Below are 20,866 nucleotides of genomic sequence, written 5' to 3' on the forward strand. Positions count from 1 at the left end.
CAGGCAGGAGCGTAGCTTGATGGTGGGGGTGTGGGGGCAGGGATGGAGTTGGGAAGGCAGGTTTGACGTGTGATCCCTTGAAAATGTATTTTTGGCTTGGTTGTTCTGTCTGGAGGCTTTGGCTGTGGTATGCTAAGTCGGTGTGGCTTTTCTGGTTGTTCTCATTTCACTAAGAGTTTTTAACCAGGGGCGGTTCCTGGGCTAAGCCATAGGAGCGTCACCCCACTGCATTAAGGCAGTGCAGGGGAAAAAGAAAATTATAATAACAAAACGCGTTATTGTCATTTCCATTTTCCGTTCCTAGATGCTGGGAGGGGCATTATGGCCAGAGCAGGAGCTAGGGCAGTAGTTTGCCCACTCACAGTGACCATTAATGATTGACCGGCCGTCTTGGCTGGCCAAATATTCATGCACATTTTGCATGTTCCCCATCAGGCTGTATTACACAGCCTGGTGAAGAACATGCACAGGCTCCCTGTCCCAGTCTGAGCGTGGGAACCATGGCGCTCAGACTAATCACAATGCGCATTGTGATTGGCTTAGGGGAACTTAGGGGAACCAATCACAATGCTGCTTTGCAGCATTGTCATTGGCTTAGGAAGCCTAGGAGCCCGGGTACTTCCTCTGTGATGAAGAGAGGCTGCACAGAGCTGGTGGCTCAAGCAGCAGGTATGTTTTTTAAATATTTTTTGTCGAGTTTTATATTTTCTACACCACCCAACTCCCACTCTGCCCCTCTCCCCCTGCCACCTTTCCCTACCAGCCACCACTGTTTTGAACATGTGTTATTGTGTGGAGATTTTATTATTTATACTGACTGGTTTACCAAAAAAGTAGTAGACGTGCACCTATAGAACTCATAATCCTTGAATAAGTGGAAATGTACAACTTTTTTGAATTCACAAACATTGTCAATAATAGGCTTGGAAAACTGCGTCAGTCTTAGGTTTACAGGCATCTTACTAGCAATCAAACACCCATAGAATGATGGGATGAATTCCTGCTAATAGTTTAACTTGTGGCAGTCACTAGAGGTAGCATTCCAACTCATTGATTTTTACTAACTGTGCCACTCCATATGGAGGCCCTCCTAATGCAAATCCTTACTGAAACTGTTCCTCATGGAAACAGGCAATCCCAAACCTTGGTCATCTCACCCCCAAATTTGCAGCTCACTGCTTTTTAGTTGGGAAATTTGAGATTGATCCCCACCCTCTCGAGTCTCACTGACCACGCTATACCCTTGCTCTTTCTGAGGGCGCTGGACACCTGCCCTGGATGTACCTGACATCCACATATGTTTTTTCCAGGTGTTCCTGTGGAGAAGGTGAAGGGCCCTCTCCTCCCTGGCCAGGAAGGTAAGTAGCCCATCCCTTCTCAGAATGTATTTGTTCCATGGTGAGGGTGTAGAGGTACCCTGTGCAGAGCTCAGAACGCAAGGGACTTCCTCCATCTAGAGGTAATACATCTTTATGCTAGGCCTCTGGTTCCCTAAAAACTCACTGTGGTTATCGCCCCAAACAGAGGCCATGAATTCAGTGGGTGTGGAAAGCGAAGCCTTTATTTAGCTTCTCTGGCCCACTGACCACATTCACTAATGTTATACTCCTAACTCATGTTTTGAAATTAACTTCCTCCCCCTCTAAAAAGCTTTGCTGATTTATAACTCTGTCTTCCTTCCCAGGTAAGCCGGGAACACAGGGACCTCAGGGCCCAACCGGCCCAAGGGGAGAACCTGGGAACCGAGGCCCATCCGGCTCCCCTGGACTGAGAGGCCCAATGGGACCCCCAGGTAAGTGTGAATGCACAGAATCAGTGGCATACACAGCAAGTGTGAGCTTGTGTGCTTGGCTACTGCCATGTTAATACATGGGCTGAAATAAGGTAGATTCAAACACATCTGCAACCAAGATATTTACCGTACAGAAAATATTTTTGTACAAAAAAATTCAACTTACTCTCAAACACACTGTTGGCCACTCTCCACGACGTCTTCCAAAATAACAAAGAAAAGCAGCAATCAGCAGCTAGAAAGAGGGAAACAGGAAATAACATGGCAATTTCACTGTGGAGTGAACTCTAGCGCATAGTGTGTTATGTGTGTCTCACAGTGAATTACCCAGAAAGCTTCCCAGATGCATAATAGGGTTGGAAAAGGAGCGGCTCCCAGGTATGCAGACCAGGGGAGGATGGGTTGAAAAGAAAGCCAAATACAGCATGTAAGTCGTGCTGGCATTCAAGTGTACATGGTTCTTGGTAATCCAGTCATCACTTGCAAGGTGACAAGTCCTGTCTAACTGAGTACAGGAACTTGGAGAATGTGTTCATTTTCAGATTTAGATCTTGTCTGCAATGTTCTATTGACTGAAGTAACACAACTCGATCCAGTGGTGAGGGACTGAGGTCTTTCTTGCAAAGGATATGGGTGATGGTGAATCTGTATGGGTCTCCAGAGAGGTCAGAGTGGGGGTGGGGGAGGAAATGTAAAAAGGACAGTAGATGCTTTGGCTGGGCTCCAAGGGAACTGGAAGACAAGGCTTTGCCTTGCACACCCATGGGAGAAGGAGGAGGATGCACTGTATCAAAAATTGCAGACTGAGTCCGCGGGATGAGCTTGAGTGCACCACATTCATCTGTTTGGACATTGAGTCCATTGCAGGTGGCAGTAATTGATAATGCTGTCCCATGATGGGGGGGAGGGGTGAGAGCTGACTTGGGGGCAGCTAGGGGATTGTTGTTTGTCATAAAGTCTGTCACCTGCTGGTAAGTGTGCAAGTCACTGCACTGCTCGAGGAACATCCCTTGGCAAATCATCTATAATTGTCAGGGTCACTGATGGCAAGCAAGAGACTCTGAGGGCTTTGGGAAAGATTCCGGATTCCAATGAAAAGTTAAGGACGATTTTCATCACTGCAGCAAGAGTCCAAGAACACCATGTTCTTGAAGCGAGCATGTGGGATGGAGTCTACTAGAGATGAATATTTTCAGATCGAGGGGAGGTGGCAAGATCTTGCAATCTAAAAGGTGGAGAGGTCAGAAGACTGAGCTTGGTCCCTGAAATGAAGTATAAAGATGACGACAAAGCTGAACTTCGAGGAGAAACGTGGGAGACAGAATAAATATGTTGGCAGAGGTGGATTATCCTGAGGATGGAGTAAGGTGAGCCTGAACTGGATGGAAAACAGTGAAAGAGGAGTCTGGGGCCCTTGGGATTGTCTTAGGTACCTGTATGAGGGTGAAAAAATGGGAAAGAAAGGCGTCGTGCTAAGGAAAATGTTTTGGGTGCAGTGTGGTGTGGGGTCAGAGCACAGAGAGGGATGGTGGAAATTGAGATGGGGTAAATGGGGTGATTAAAAGCAATGAAGAAGGGTGAAATGAAGGGTACACAAGAGTGAGTGGTGGGCTAGAGGAGTGGGTAGCCAAGGGGTGGTAGAGAGGGAAAGAAGAGGCTGATGGAGGGAAAAATAGAGTAGAATGAGAAGGGTGCTTTGGCTGACCCCCAGATGTCTGGAAATGCTTCGTGAACTAGCATGGGAAATAGGAGGTAGGAATGGAGAAGATGGAGAATTACCAAGGAAGATGCAGAAGGGGAGTGGATTGATGAGTGAGAGCGAGGCAGAAGGGAAGGTGTAAAGGCTGAACTGGGAGGAAAGAAGGTGGGAGGTTGTATTGATGGTGCCTGGACAGAGGTGGGAAGAGAGAGTAGACAGAGGAAGCAGGGAAGGGATGCTGATGGACCATAGTGGTGCATAAGAAGGGAGGAAACATTATAGGTACTGTCAAAGTTTTGATTACTACACACCTGAATGTTTTAATGTCTCTTGTGACGAAGACTCTGTGCCATTGCTTGGATTCAGTGCCTAAAACCTAGTTTGGTCAGTCAGTTGCATGGAAGAGCCAGAGTTAGATTCTCCTGCAGGACAGAGACACCCAAGTCAGACCCTAGTAACTGATGTCAGGTTCACCCTAATATATGATGATGCAGCATCTGAGAATTACCTTGATGCAGAATACTTGTGTCACGCTCATCCATGTGTGAAACAGTATGTGGCAGTGGCAAATTATTCATCCATAAAATAATCCATTTGTTGGCAACAGATAGAAAGCATGGCGCTAGAAGGCAGCAGAGTCCCAAAATGATTTACTTTGAAGAAAAACTCTCTATCCTTGTGAGGAAATGATAGCACAATATATTGAAAATTGCATTTTTACAATACAGGTGTATAAAATAACTACATGTGCCTATCATCAAGTGAACATTTCTTAACTGTTAACAAGAGCAAAAAGCTTTCAAAATGCAAGATACAGCACATGAAAGGAGAAACGGGTGTGAAGGAAAAGAACATGTGGCCCTGCAATATGATACTAGGGGCTAGATGTAGGTAAATGTTATTTACCGATTCATAAATACCGAATTTTACCGATTCGGTATTTATGAATCGATAAATATGAAGGGGGGAGATGTAGGTATTTCCAGATGTTGAAATACCGAATCGTTAACATTCGGTATTTACCGATTCGGTAAATACCGAATCGGTATTTCCTATTGATTCCTATGGGCTGTGAAGCCCATAGGAATCAATGGGAAATACCGATTCGGTAATTACCGAATCGGTAAATACCGATTCCAGCAAGGGTGCAGGGGGTGTCACTTTGACACCCTCTGGCACCCCAAAAATAGGCATGTGCGCCATGTGGCACACAGACATGCCCTAAGGGCATGTCTGTCTGTCACATGGCTAGGTGTGCATGCACACATGTGCATGCACACCTGGAATCGGTATTTTAACACCCAATTGGATTGGGTGGTAAAATACCGAATTTGTAGGGCCTTTGGGACTCAGAAGAGTCCCACCTACATCTGGGATTTACCGATTCTGTAAAATTATGCCCCTGCATGCCAATTCTTAAATACCGGTCGGTAACGGCCGTAATCGGCCGTTAACGACCGGTATTTTGGCTCCTACATCTGGCCCTTGACGTGCTGATCAATATGATGCATTTACCTGAAGATGCACTAATGAAGGGGTCACTTCGAGCCTTCATCTTTCGGAGACAAACAGTAGAGGATGTGTTTTGCATCTTGGGATATTTAAGGAGAGTAAGGCAAAGGGCCCAATTTAAAATATAGACATAAAATCCATGATTTTGGGTAAAACATTTTTATGTGGACAAGTGGGGTTCCTGTCGCCAGGGCACGGATTCACCTCAATAAGTAAAGGCTGTTATGAGGAAGTCATACAGAGTCTGATAGTCATAAACTGAATACTGAACCAGGCATTCAATATCCTGGTGATGGTCTCACTCACATGACTTTTAGAAGTACGCTCAAGAGGAACAGAGGAATGTAAGTACTACATATGTTTACATTTTAAGGCATGGACCCCACAGTCAGGACTTCTGTGCATTCTTGGCTCCGCTTTCTGACATCCCACGTGCGTCATAGCCCTCCGTCCAGTCAGGCAAGACATCTGGATTAAAGAAACCTTCCTGGAGTTGTGCCAGGGAGAATGGGAGGGCTTTGGTCATTCCGTAGACAGGAGCTAGTTATTTTTTTCCTTATTCGTACATTTTACTCTTTCGTATTCCCTCCTCTTTCTTATTCCCAAGTCTTAGAATGAGTAATCAAGACTTCTATTGTACTCTTTTAGATTGTCTTTTCTCCTTTTTTAAAGTATTAGATAGCACTACAAGCAGGATTCTGATAATGATTTAATTGGATTTTAAACAGTTGTATATATATGTGCTTTTATGGTGATTTTTAATCATCGAATAAAGAATTCTTGACTTGACTTGAGTAATCAGACAGTGTGGAAAAGTAAATTTTGCCATGTTCTGTGTCCCTACGCCCCATCCATCATATGTTATGTGTGCATGACCAATATGCATATGTTATTCCCCATTTCTGATTAAAGACGCAATTACAGTTGTGTCCACCTCTAGTATGTTAGTTTCCAGTCCTCGTGAATACTACGAATATCAGGTCTATGTAAGTAATGTTGCCACGTTTCTCAGTGTGCACGTTATTCAATTATAAAGTCCCCGTTTCCAGGCCTCAAAAGGGCCCGGACCACAGATTCAGCTCCTGTCTCCTGAAAGCCTCGCTGAGGAGCGATACAGCCCCCACCTGTATCCTCGACCCCTCACTTACTTCCTGCCTTGCAGTGCCCGGTGCACCCCGGCTCTGCCTCTGAGTCTGCCAAAAGTATGTTATAGTTCCTGCTATCAGTTCAGTCCTCCTCCTCTGCATTCCTAAGCTACTGAACTGCATCAATAGTTTCCGTCATTGTCTAGCCTTCTCGTCTCCATGTTAGAGAAATACTGTATTTAATGGTCATTTAGTATTCTTCTTCACGCACTACATGTAGAATAATGCATGGTCCAGTCTTAGAGTCAGGTTAGCTTTTCCCCTCATGACTTCTAGTTTATATCAACATGTTCCCTAAACATTAGATACCAGATAGGGTTTAGGTACATGTCGCTCCGACCCTCCAGACTCTAGTCTCTGCTCCTAGCACAGAGTTCGTAGCCCCCAGCTTCTCCTAGTAACACGTCATTGCTAGTTTTCGCGCACCATTAGGTTAGAGGTCCCGGCTCCTTAGGTAGCCCCCTCCAAAGTTTCCGCCCATTCATGACATATTCTGTTACGTTTGCATCACATGTCTATGTATACTCCCAGTTACACCTCTTATTTCTGTTATCTCTCGCGACTGTTACGCGTCACGCCTTCTACTCCACCTACTGTTACGCCTACTGCAATGTAATGCTATGTGTTTGCGCTATGTATATAAGTCAATGTTTTTGTTATTAAATGTTAGCGCGCTCATCCCAGACCTAGCCCCAGCAGCTGCTGGGCCTCTTTTCCCCTGCTGGGTCATCCTATGCAGGTTGTCCTGATCTTGTCCTTATGCTGTAATAAACCTGCAGAAACTCCTACTACCTCGAATCTTGACTCTTATTTATTGAGCTATCTGTTATGCTATAAGTCTAGTCAAAAATAGGGTATTATTTATTTATTTACCACATAATGGCGCCCGAATAGGGACTTGCCCTTTCCCCACGCGTCGGTGAAGCCACGCCGACCCCCTGACCCTCTGCAGTCGTGACGGAACCATACTGGCCAAGTGCAGATATTTCTGCTTCAAGTATCCCTCAGGCCCACGGAGGAGACGGAGGAGGCGGTCCAGCATCCGAACGAGACGGTGGAGGAACGCGGCGAGTCCCGACCAGAGCCCAAGCCGAGAGTCCAAGGTCCGAGGTATCCGGAGGCCCACCCGTAACTGAAGTCCGAAGTCCGAAGTTCTTCGTCGTAGTCCAGTCCCGTCCGAGGCCTTCCGTTCCGTGCTGCCCGGTGAGTACCATTGCTGGGGTAGTGTCTAGACAGGGTCAGTCTAAATTGACTCCTGGTCCGTGGGTTGGTGGTACCCAAGCCCACAAACGAAGTGTTCACCTTGGTGGATACGGGTCTTGATGCGTTCCTTTATGGGACCGGTATGTTCCGTACTGTTACAGCAGTGCATCCAGTAACTCTAGTCTGTTCCGTTCTCGAGAAATTCTGTTCTGTTTCTGTTTTCAGTATTTTCAGGTAGTATTCTGTTCGAACTGTCATTTATAATGTTGTTTAATGTATTTCCAATGTCGTGGTATGCCTGAATTGTTTTCCCAATTGTTATTGTTTTTCGTGTATTGTATTGTGTTCCGATTCAAGTTTAGAATGCCGCTCTTTTCCAAGTTACGTCAGTTAAAAACTAGAAAGGGTCTGCTGGAAGCAGCAGTTCCTGTTCCGCCTAGGGACAGTCCAGGTCACTTTATGTATCAGAAACATGGCATAAGCGCCATATTGTATCTAGATTTATGGGTAGAGTATACCAAACAGTTAGAAGAAAAGTATAGATGGCCCGTATCGGGTACATGGGATGCCGAATGTATCATGCGAGTAGAAGAAGCATTATGGAAAAAGAAAGCCAGACAGTCACAGAAAGATGCCATCGAGTTATGGCGTAAGGAAGCACATAGAAGAACGGAAAAGGAAGTCAGAAAGTCAGAGTTAAGTAGAGAATCCCAAGAACGAGCTCAAGAAAGAGAACTAATCGAGATAGGTGAACAAGTCAAAGCCGAACAGTCAGACAGACAGAGGCATGCCCTTATTAAGGGTATGTATCCTCTCCTTGCCGAAGGCTTGCCAAAAGCGACCCCAGAGGCACCCAGTAATTTCCCGCCACCATTAGTTCCGACCAAGCTACGTCACAAACCGACCGCAGCTGATATTTTTATTTCGTCCTATTTGGACGACACAGTTCCGGAATATGCAAATCCAGTTCGCGCTCCACCTGTCCCTGTAAATCAGGCACTTCCCGTTCCTCCAGACACCGGAGTACCTGTTACGGTACCCCCGGGTCAGCCTGCCATACAAGTTCAGCCCACGTTACAATTACCGACCCTGCAAGCACGAAGAATGTCAGTCGACGATTCTAGTATAGGGGCCGCAGGAGGAGGTCCTCCTCAAACCCCGCCGCCACACAAGCGTTTATCAGCACTCGAATTACATGCTCAAGCATCACAGCGTACTCCTAAAAGTAATAAGTCTGTTACAGAAATCAGACAAGCCCTTGCCGAATGTGTCTATGACACAGTCCCAGGCGAGTATAATATGGTTTTATATTCCGTACGCGTAAGAAGGGTGACCGAGTATCTAGTCACCTTACCAAATATGAAAGAAGATCTAGACAGAATATATCGTTTCATCCGTACAGGGGATGATCCAGAAAGTATTGGCGAGATTATGTCTCAAAGGAAAGCCGAGATTCAGCTCATGATATTAAAGTTCCTGATCAATTGTCTAGTAAGAGAACAAGATTACCCGTCTAAAGATCCCGCCGAAATGAGAATCCTAACAAGGTGGAGTGATAATATAGCCGAGGGTAAGCACAAGACCATTAGTGCCATGGAAAGTATGTACAAGAAAATTCGTAAAGAAATAATAAGGTTACACGAACAGCGTAAAACAGCACAAGTAAGCGAGAAAGAAAGTATCTCTGATCCTGAAGAGGAAGACGAGAATCCCGCCAGAATAGCGTATGTAGGAAAATCCAGATTTCCAGATCGCCATTTACGTCCAGAACCTAAGTCTATTTTTCATCATCCAGCACCAGAACGAGGCTCTTTAGAGCAAGTATTTCAAGCTACCGACCACATTCTGAAATCACGAGTCGGTTATAGCGAATTAAGTACCATGCACGAACAAGAACTAGCCCGATCAGCAGTCCGATGGATTACTGATTCTACCACTTTTCCAGACGAAATAGTGGCACAAATGTTTCTGAAACTGCCCCCAGCCGAGCAACGACTGGTGGGTATGTATATGATCCAGCACCTCATTACCCTGTATGAGGGTCAACATTCTGATCCAGGCCCGTTACATGATATCCTGAACGAGTTACTCCAGTACAGATGGAGAGGTCTAGGTACCGATTTAATTAGTGTCATTCTAGAACAGCGCCACAAGTATAGAACGTTCCTGAACCCACATTTTGTTCATGTCTCACCCCCAGAAAGTAAACCATTCTACATAGACAGACAGAATCCGCTACGAGAAGTCCACCCAGTCCAAGGGGCGGGTGGCGCAATGCAACGAGTGTTTGTATACACTCCGATTTCAAAGATGGAACTCCTTGAAATGAAGAAATTAATTCCCTGTCATGACAAAGATCCAGCGGGGTTCCATAGAGAATTAAAAGACATGCTCCGTATGGGAGAATACACTTACCCAGATATCATTAAAATGTTAAAGGTCCTGCTACCCGCAGGGGTGTATGAAAAGTTAAAGGAAAAAGAATGGGAGGTGGGAGAGAAAAAGATCGATTGGACAGCTCTAGAAGCTGAAGACAAGGCACGAGTACCAGGTACCGGTCTTGGAGATAAATGTAAAGAATTACCAGAATTATTGATTCAAGTTTTACCCAGATTATTGACAACTAGGAAAGAAGACTGGGATGCAATCTCAGCCTGTAAACAGAAACAAGAAGAGGATATTAGTGATTTTTATTCTAGATTTGAGAAATGTTTCAGTATTAACAGTGGTCTCAAGACAAGTAGTGAGTCATACCCTCATCTTTTCGTTACCAAATTAGTCGAGAATTCAAGTCCACAAATTAAAAACCGAGTTTTGAAAGTCGAAAGCACCTGGCAAGCAAATACTCCGTCCCAGATGCTCCAGTATCACCAGAATAGAATCAGGGAAGAGCAAGAACACGAAAGAAAACGTATGAAAGACACGAAAATGAAAGTGCTAGTTGCACAATCTATTCCTCAAGACAGTCAGAAGAGGGGTCCGAATCAAGCCAGTCACCCTGCGGCTCCCGTTAAAGGGAACTGCAATTATTGTAAACAGCCAGGTCATTTTATAAACGAGTGTGCAGTTCTGAAACACAACATAGCTACTGGTAAGACTAAAGAAAGACCACGTCCGCCGAGACTAGAACAAGTTTCACAGACTCCTCAGTCACAGAATGCACCACAGACAGTTACAGTACCGCAGCCTATTGCTGCAACACAACACGTTACATCGCAGATGTACCAGTATGCACAGTCCGAGTATCCAGAGTACCAGTCATATTCATGAAACAGCCTAGAGAGGGAGGTAGGCTTGCCTCTCATCGAGATACCTGTAGACCAAGAAGGTCCCTATGTTCATAGTCAAGTATTAGGGAAAGACAGAAAGTTTTTGATCGATACAGGGGCAAGTAGGACCACAATTAGTCACGCCGAAGTTCCAGGGGCTCCGCTCTCAGGCTCAAGAAATATTTCCCTTGGATTTTCAGGAAAACCCATAGTTAATGAGATATCAAAGCCAGTTACTCTAGAAGTAGGTCCATTGTCCCGTACTACTGATCTGTTACTTACTAAGTCATGTCCAGAAAATCTATTAGGCATTAAGACATTGAAAGAATTAGGTGCAGTTATTTGCTGTTCCCCAGAGGGAATACGTCTGTTCCTACGTGACTTTAAGGGTCACTATGTGTTACGAGATTTTGATTCAAGATTGTCTAATGTTCCGCAGCATTTATGGGCGCAAGGTCCAACTGATGTAGGTTACATGCAAATCACACCCCATCGTGTGACTCTCAAGCCAGGTGTAGTGTTACCCCGAATCAGACAGTACAGACTGCCACCTGAGGCTGTAGCAGCCTTATCCAAAATTATTGACGAGCTCAAGGCTCAAGGAGTAGTTGTAGAAACTGACTCCAATGTATGTAATTCTCCGATCATTCCAGTCATGAAACGTACTGATCCAAATGCACCCCCAGTATATCGATTAGTGATTGATTTACGAGAGCTTAACAAATGTGTTATTCCTCAGTACCCAGTTGTCCCAGATATTTCTTCCCTGTTAACAGCCATTGATTCCGAAGCCATGTTTTTCACTGTTATTGATCTCAAGAATGCATTTTTTAGTGTTCCAATTCATCCAGACAGCCAGTTTCTTTTCGGATTTTGTTTAAATGGAAGGAGCTATATGTTTACACGCGCTCCTCAAGGTTTCACAGAAAGCCCTAGTATTTACAGTCAAGCACTCAAGAGACAACTAGACAACATTCACATGCCAACTGACACTGCCCTGCTCCAGTATGTCGATGATCTACTGATCACAGCCCGTTCTGAACGTGCCTGCGAGCGAGCATCGCTTACAGTTCTGTATTTTCTAGCCGAGATGGGGCACAAGGTGTCACCTTCGAAGCTTCAATTCTGTGTCCAGCAAGTGGTATACTTAGGACACTTGCTGTCCAAGAGGGGTAGGCAGTTGACACCCGACCGTATCCAGTTAATAGCGAGTCTTCCCCAGCCCAGAACCCAGAAGGAGGTACGTGCCTTTATCGGCCTTACTTCTTATTGTAGACAATGGATTCCCCAGTATGCATTCCTAGCCAAGCCACTGATACAGTTAACGACACAGGAGGCAGCCGTATCGACTGTCCTCCCTTGGACATCTGACCATACACTTAGTTTCAACGAGTTAAAGAAAGCCCTATGTCAAGCTCCAGTTCTAGCTACACCGAACTACAGTAAGCCTTTTACACTTTTCGTTACAGAACGCAAAGGTACAGCATTATCTGTCCTCACACAAGATCAAGCAGGTCAATACAAGCCCTGTGCTTATTTTTCGAGCACATTAGATCCAGTCGCCCAGGCGTTGCCTGCGTGCCTCAAGTCAGTTGCAGCCACAGCACTAGCTATCAGACAAAGTGATTCCATAGTTTTAGGTCATTCCCTGACAGTACAAGTTCCACATTCAGTAGAAGTTCTTTTAAACCGAACACAAACTCAGCACTTGACAATTGCACGTTTAACAGGTTATGAATTGACACTGTTCCAGCCACACATAGAAATTAGACGCTGCAACGTCCTGAATCCTGCTACACTGTTACCATCAGTTAGTTCAAATCCAGACACACATGATTGTGTGGAAGTAGTTAACATTACGACAAAGCCAAGACAAGACCTGACAGATATTCTGTTACCAGATCCTGACCTGACACTTTATGTGGATGGTTCATGTATGAGAACTAGTACAGGAGAACTAGTCGCCGCGTATGCAGTGACTACTGACACTGAAGTTATTGAAACACACCGTATTGATACCCTGTCCGCTCAAGCAGCAGAGCTAGTCGCTCTGACACAAGCCTGTATACATGCCAAGAACCTGAAGGTTAATGTTTACACAGATTCACGTTACGCATTCGGAGTTGTACACGACTTCGGAGTGCTCTGGCAGGAGAGAGGTTTTATGACTTCTCATGGAACCAAGATTCAGCATGGTCTCCTTATTCAAGCCTTGTTAGATGCCATACATTTACCGACATCTATTGCTATCATGAAGTGCAAAGCACATACGAAAGTCACTGACATTATTTCCCAAGGTAATGATTTAGCAGACCGTACAGCCAAGCTTACAGCACAGACTCCAGACATTCCAGTTAATCAGACACAGACACATACTCCAGATCCGATTACATGCATGACAGTTAAGGACCCTACTCAAGATGTCATAGATATCCAGTCACATGCTACTCCCGATGAAATCAAGAAATGGTCTGTACAAGGAGGGGTCCAGACAGATCAAGGATGGTTAACGAAGGGTAGAGCCACATGGTTTCTCCCCGATTCTATGGTTCAAGTCATTATCAATACCGCACATAGTCCAGCACATTTAGGAGAAAAAGCTATGTTAGACAGTATCCAGAACATTTGGTTCAACAAGCATTTACGAGCTGCAGCCAAGCAGAAAGTCCGTACCTGTATGATATGTTGTCAGTTTAATCCAGGTAAAAGTGTCCCGGTGGAACAAGGTGGTTTCCAGCCCCCTGACCACCCTTTTGAGGTCCTCCAGATGGATTATATTCAAATGGAGCGATGTCGAGGTTTCAAGTATGTCCTTGTAGTTGTATGTGCCTTGTCTAGATGGACAGAAGCATATCCAGTCCCAGATTACACAGCCGCGACCACTGCCAAGCAGTTGGTTCGTGAATTTTTCCCTAGATATGGACTCCCTAGAGTCGTATATTCTGATAACGGCCAGCCATTCTCATCTGAACTCATGAAACACGTTTCCCTTTTGTTAGGGTACCAGTGGAAGTTCCATTGTGTACGCCATCCAGAAGCAGCTGGACTAGTCGAAAGGCATAATCAGACTCTGAAAATCCGTATAGCAAAAGTCTGTAAAGACAAGGGTGTGGACTGGTTAGTAGCTTTGCCAGTCGCTTTATTTTATATGCGCATGGTCGCACATTCCAGATCAGGTCTGTCCCCGTATGAGGTCGTTTTCGGCCGCCCCCCTAATATGTGGGGTACTCCTAGACCCCGAAGTATTACCGATGTTTCATGTAATATGCTGACAGATTACCTAGCTTCCTTGATGTCTGCCCTCAACTCATGTCGTTCACAGGTTGCCGCCGCATTTCCAGACAATACCGAGGTGGCACCGCACGAGATCGTTCCAGGCTCCCTTGTGCTGATCAGAAATTTCGACAGGTCAAGTCCGCTGGAACCACGTTGGAAGGAGCCACGTCAGGTCCTCTTGACCACCCGAACTGCCGTCAAGTTGGAAGGCAGGAAGGGGTGGGTCCACCTTTCTCATGTAAAACTTTTCAAAGGATCGAAACCAGTCTTCAAAAACATTTCCAAGAACATTTCCCAGGATTCGAAGGATTGCCAGAACATTGTTTTAAAGGACTGTCCCGCACAAGACACTATTACAACCCCTCCCTTGTTAGAGAAAACTCCGCAACAGGAGTATAAGTTAAAGCTCAGGTCTAATAAGTCAGCCAGTTTGATTGTATAAGTCCTCCCCTAGGTGAAACGGTTAGACTGTTTCTGACATGTATAAAATAGACCCACATAGTGAGAGAGTCAGTCAAAGCTCGATCAAATGTATCGTTTTTCTGAGTTTCGTATTATTCATCAGCATAATTGCTTCCTGCACCAGCTATGCTTTCTATCTGTGTTTTTCAGTTCCTCATGTAAATATGTCTGCTCATGCTACAGTAGAGCACACGTTTAGTGATCTGCCTCCTCACGAATATGCATACCGCCTCGCCATGCGTAATAATACATTTATCCGTATGTTACATTATTCACACCAGACCAGCAATGCCACTAATTGTTGGGTGTGTGGTCGACTCCCCCCTTTCCAGACACCGAAGGGAGTTCTGCCACTCTTTCCCTATCCATTCTCACACAATGGTTCGTGTGGAGCATGGTCCACGTTAACGTCATCCTCAACAGATATGTCTTTTCTTAACAGTACATGTTTCCCAGACAAGCAAGGTTTCCCCCACAGAACAGGTTTAGATTTAGAAAATGAAGTATATAATTTAGGAAATTATTCGTCGAATTTCATGGTTCTGAATGTTCAGTCTGATACTACTCCAGACTCACCCGCTATTTCAGTACTACCAGTCAAAGGCGAATTATGTGTCCATAGTTATGGTTCTGTACATATAGGTCATAGTGAATGTACTACTGTTATCCAGTATAGTGACAGTGGGAAATCTATTTTTAAAGCTTCACGTCATTCTTATTTTGTTTGTGGTCAAACTGCATATGTCCGTCTGCCCCTCGATTGGGAGGGAACCTGTTACATTGCTTTCCTACTGCCACCTGTTTTTCTAGCCCCACCTGACTATCATAGGAATTCTTTCTTAGTACACACTAGACACAAGAGAAATCTCCCGATTGTCGATTATACTGAAACCGCCGCAGAGCAATTCATTGATATAGATAAAGGTGTGTTCCCTTATTTAGGTACAGTTGTAAATAGTAAGCTTATTCGTAGGTTAACAAGAACCCTTGAAGCAGTAGTAGATGAGACTGCCTCCGCTCTAGGTAACTTAACTGAAGAGCAATCCTTTATGAGAATTGTCGTTTTACAGAATCGTCTCGTCCTTGACGTCATATTGGCCGATAGGGGCGGGGCCTGTAGAATTCTCGGATCCAGTTGTTGCATTTTCATTCCAAATAACGCGCCGTCTGTTTATTCAGCTATAACCAGACTCCATAAAATTGCCCATCTGTTACACCAAGATCCAGGCACCTGGACATGGTCCGGTTGGTTCTGGAATATAATTTCCGCATGGGGTTGGAAAGTCCTGTCCTTTTTAGGTATTGCAGTAGCGATCATATTTAGCTGCTGCCTCTGTATACAATGTGGCCCTGCGATTTGCAGCATGTGTGCTACCTCTTGTACTCCCCGTCCCAAGCCCTGTTCTAAATCCCGTTCCAAGAAAATTCGAGACGAGCAAATGGTACTGTATGAAATGATAGACGGTATCATGAATATTGATGTTTCCTGATGGAAACGTAGTGACAAGGAGGGAATGTGGAAAAGTAAATTTTGCCATGTTCTGTGTCCCTACGCCCCATCCATCATATGTTATGTGTGCATGACCAATATGCATATGTTATTCCCCATTTCTGATTAAAGACGCAATTACAGTTGTGTCCACCTCTAGTATGTTAGTTTCCAGTCCTCGTGAATACTACGAATATCAGGTCTATGTAAGTAATGTTGCCACGTTTCTCAGTGTGCACGTTATTCAATTATAAAGTCCCCGTTTCCAGGCCTCAAAAGGGCCCGGACCACAGATTCAGCTCCTGTCTCCTGAAAGCCTCGCTGAGGAGCGATACAGCCCCCACCTGTATCCTCGACCCCTCACTTACTTCCTGCCTTGCAGTGCCCGGTGCACCCCGGCTCTGCCTCTGAGTCTGCCAAAAGTATGTTATAGTTCCTGCTATCAGTTCAGTCCTCCTCCTCTGCATTCCTAAGCTACTGAACTGCATCAATAGTTTCCGTCATTGTCTAGCCTTCTCGTCTCCATGTTAGAGAAATACTGTATTTAATGGTCATTTAGTATTCTTCTTCACGCACTACATGTAGAATAATGCATGGTCCAGTCTTAGAGTCAGGTTAGCTTTTCCCCTCATGACTTCTAGTTTATATCAACATGTTCCCTAAACATTAGATACCAGATAGGGTTTAGGTACATGTCGCTCCGACCCTCCAGACTCTAGTCTCTGCTCCTAGCACAGAGTTCGTAGCCCCCAGCTTCTCCTAGTAACACGTCATTGCTAGTTTTCGCGCACCATTAGGTTAGAGGTCCCGGCTCCTTAGGTAGCCCCCTCCAAAGTTTCCGCCCATTCATGACATATTCTGTTACGTTTGCATCACATGTCTATGTATACTCCCAGTTACACCTCTTATTTCTGTTATCTCTCGCGACTGTTACGCGTCACGCCTTCTACTCCACCTACTGTTACGCCTACTGCAATGTAATGCTATGTGTTTGCGCTATGTATATAAGTCAATGTTTTTGTTATTAAATGTTAGCGCGCTCATCCCAGACCTAGCCCCAGCAGCTGCTGGGCCTCTTTTCCCCTGCTGGGTCATCCTATGCAGGTTGTCCTGATCTTGTCCTTATGCTGTAATAAACCTGCAGAAACTCCTACTACCTCGAATCTTGACTCTTATTTATTGAGCTATCTGTTATGCTATAAGTCTAGTCAAAAATAGGGTATTATTTATTTATTTACCACAACAGAATGCATTTATGAGGTAATGACAGAGTATGACAAGAGCTGATGTCCTTCAACCAGACCAGGCATATTCATTCCTTCTGAGGTCCCACCTTGTGAAGAGGTCTGATTTGTTGTCAAATCAGGAAGAACACTGGCGGTGAAGGAAAGAAGGTGAATACTCCAAGCTTTAGTCCCTTTGTTCATGTAATGACGTTACAGACGGATGTGACGTCTCCTCCAAATGAATGCTATACTATAGAAGAAAAAACCCTGATACATGTGGCAAGTGGCTCTCTAGAGGTTCTTGTGTATGGCATAAATTAGCGGGAATATCCAGATATCTGGAACTTATGGGAATTAAGATATAAAAGGATGTAGTCCAATTCTTGGCAGGCCCTCAAGGTCAAATTATTTCTTAGCAGTACAAAAGGTGACTCCAGAGGTTAAAGGATGAAACAAATACGCCCAGATCACCATTCCAGGGTCCAACTCCCGCAAAGAAGGGAGGGACAAGAGGTGAAACAAGACAAGGCCTAAGCAGCTTCCAAGGGCAGGGCCACTAAAGATTTAACAGCAGTACTTCGAGGGTCCTGCCTCACGGTTGGGCCTACACAGTATCCACAGCAGAGAAGCAAGACAAGGAGAGACATGGCTGTGGAGCACAACCTAATTTCAGTTGATGCAGTGACGCATTGTCCGCCCTGAGGGCACTCTCATGTAATATGCGAGGGTTCATTTTACGTGCAGGGGTTGCGGCATTCGCACATCACCGGGATACACCTTCCAACATGGGCAACCACAATATGGAATAGACTGTGCTGGCTGCATGACTGATTAACCACTGTTGTATGTGTGCTTCGACGATATACGACCCTTCACCTTAAGATGTAAACCCTCAGAAGAAAAATGCACCAGCTTAGCAGGGAGAGCATGAAATGTGGGCTTTTCTCTTTGAAAGTTGGTGAGAGCATGCATCCATTGAAATGCCCTTTGCTGGCAGGCTTGGACAGAGATAATAATTTCTGCCAAGTATTCTGAAGTCAGAAAAGCACAAATGCTATCCACGCGTTTATATAATGTAGCAGGCCTAAACTGTGTATAGAGTCAATGAGAAACATAAGCTAAAATACAAGTGCAAAAACCTTTTTACAGATAACATTAACAAAGGCTCTCAGGTGGGCGTTTGCACCTGATGATGGTCTTAGTGGTAGCTACTAAGGAATTGGGGGCCAGATGTACTAACATTTCATTTGCAAAAAGTGGTTGCAAATTGCCCACCAACATTTTGCAAGTGAAACCAGATTTGGTGAACTGACCTATGTACTAATATGTCGTTTCTTAAAATCATCATTTGGAGTGGGTTTCTTTATGACCTATCAAATGAATATTAATGAGGTAGATCACAAATTGAGAGTTACTCTGTTTGGATAGCATCACAATAACTGTGGCCTGTTGGGATCAGCAGACCACCATGTTTCTTAGTGTATTTTAAATTAAGTACTTTTTCAAAAATGCAATACGTTTTCCTCAAGGGAAACAGGGCTGCATGTGAGAAACAATGACTTTTTTTTAGAAAGTTTGTTTAGTAGTTGGTAGGGTTTCCCTAGAACACTGCCCATTCCTATGTCAACTTATTTTCATTCAACCTTTTCTAATGGGTTGCCACAATCTTTGAGCAGCTGATGACCTATCAAGGATCGCATCCAAAATTGCACTTGCAAACCATTGATCCGTAGCATTGCAAATTGGAATGTGGAAGGGAAGCCTAAAATGTGCCTCTTCCAAATTGTAATTTGAATGCATTTCTAAACAAATTTTGCAAATCAGTAACCAGTTACCGAATCGCAAAATGGATGTAATACATTTTTAAAAGTCATTTAGCATTCACAAACTCTGTGCTTTAGCAAAATGCAGGTTTTGCGAACGCTAAATGTCTGAACATCTGGCCTAAAGAGCACTATATGCCCGGGTAAGTACATGTAGGGAAAACTGGATTGACTTCAATATGCTCCCAGTTCCTAATGGGGGCAAGTGCTAAAGGTGTGTTATGACCCATTAAATTATTACATTGAGAGATACTCTGCTCAGGAAGGTGGACACTTCTATTCCTTACCTGACACAGCATGTTTACCAACATGTACAGCAGATTTGCTGTAAATGGATGCAAGCCGAATAGAATTTGTGCAAACTTGTTCTCAGTTGGAACCCTTAAACAGCAACATATCTCATAATGAGAATTTGGATGTGGGAGCAGGCTGCGCGGACTAGTCTGCCTGCTTTACACACTCACCATCTAGGCATGTTATGTAGTTATGTTGTTATGTTATGTTGACTTGTAAAGCTCATGGCTACCCCAGCAATGGGGCATCCCAAGTTCAAGTTCAAGTTCAGGAATTTGTATAGCGCACTACTCACCCAGAGGGTCTCAAGGCGCTGTAGACCACTGGGGAACCCGTCCTGGCTTTCCCTGTGAGATGATCCCTGCTGGGTATCTCCAAGGTGAAACCAGGCATCCCCGGTGTATGTGGGGGGCCGTTGTGGAGATGAGGCAAGCTAATGCCCAGAGTTGCCGAGTGTGATCCCTGGTTAGAGTAGGCACCGAAGCGAGAATTATCGAGTCCGCTGACCCTGGTCCACGACCAGGGCATGTGATGGGGAGGCCCCAAACCAGATTATGCCTCCAACCAATAGTTTGGCCCTTATTTAGGGAAGGTCTGATTAATATCACAATTCAGTAATTTTGTTAACTCAACCAGTAGTCATGATATCACTGCAGATTAGCAGTAAATGTGCGATAAAATGCAGAAACATAATCTCTGTGTGTTTTTCCAACTTTACAAGCACAAAATGCGCATTAGCTTTTTGCTGCTTACAGCAGGCACAGATTTCCCATTCAATTAAATGGTATCACATGCAGCAATGCCACTCTAGTCAAAATAGATAAATGTTGTTGAACACAATTATTTCTAATTTCAGCGCTCTGTAAATGAGGACCTTTCTGTTCTGTACCCACTTTTCTTGCTCGTGTTCACCCCTCACCACCCACAACCCTTACTACCTGCATTTTCCCCAGCAGCCTACAACTTTTAACTAAGTTAAGGAAAACCTCTGCCCTGTCGAAAGTTGTGTGTGTTATGTGGTCCTGCATATGGAAATGACTGCCAAAAAGTTAATCTTCACTCTTCGGTCTGAAGGGCTGTCCTTTTGCTCAGTGTATTCTGTTGACCTTCGGCAAACAAAAAGAGAAAGAAAACATACAGCGCGTGGGTCTAGGAAGGACACTTGTTTACCTAGGGATTTGCTGTGTGTACTTGCGTTCTCAGTTTGAAGGACCCATCCCTGCCTGCACGAGAACGATTGGAGTGGGTGAATCCGTCCTGCATCCTGAAGACTAGCGTCTTCTCTTTGGTGCATAACAAGCACTGGCATGGAAAAATAATGTGGCATAAATCCATGTATGGAGTTAAAAACATGCAGAGAAGTGCACGAGGACAAGCTTGTACCAGGTCAGCAAAGCTTTGCCTGTGTATTCCTGGCACGTGTTGTCTCTTTCCCAGGTGGAAAAGGTAAAAAGCTTGGATTTCTCCTGCATAAGGAAGTCAGCTCGAATCCCCAGATCAATGCTGCTAACAGATGAGAATCTTGAAGAAAATCCTGGCCTATATCTCAGGGCGGATGTATGACATTACAACGCATGCTTTTACCACGCATGCCTTTACAACGCGGTATTTACAATGCATGCCTTTACAACGCATAGTGCTTTGGGGTGCTGGATAGTGAATAGTTTAATTTACTA

At 44.7% G+C, this 20,866-nt stretch overlaps 1 protein-coding gene across 4 annotated transcripts in view; it reads left to right on the top strand.

Annotated features, from left to right (window-relative positions):
* The window catches only part of EMID1 (EMI domain containing 1), a 543,734-nt gene that overhangs the window by 425,699 nt on the left and 97,169 nt on the right, over positions 1 to 20,866 (top strand). For 3 of the 4 annotated variants that reach the window (XM_078667172.1, XM_078667170.1, XM_078667171.1), the window contains exon 7: positions 1,685 to 1,792. In XM_078667172.1, the coding sequence (XP_078523298.1) occupies positions 1,685 to 1,792 (108 nt within the window). Of the gene's footprint in view, positions 1 to 1,310; positions 1,359 to 1,684; positions 1,793 to 20,866 lie in introns of all 4 variants that reach the window. The other variant, XM_078667173.1, reaches the window with a different exon arrangement.

The sequence above is a fragment of the Lissotriton helveticus genome, chromosome 11, assembly GCF_964261635.1.
Source record: "Lissotriton helveticus chromosome 11, aLisHel1.1, whole genome shotgun sequence".
Taxonomy (NCBI): domain Eukaryota; kingdom Metazoa; phylum Chordata; class Amphibia; order Caudata; family Salamandridae; genus Lissotriton; species Lissotriton helveticus.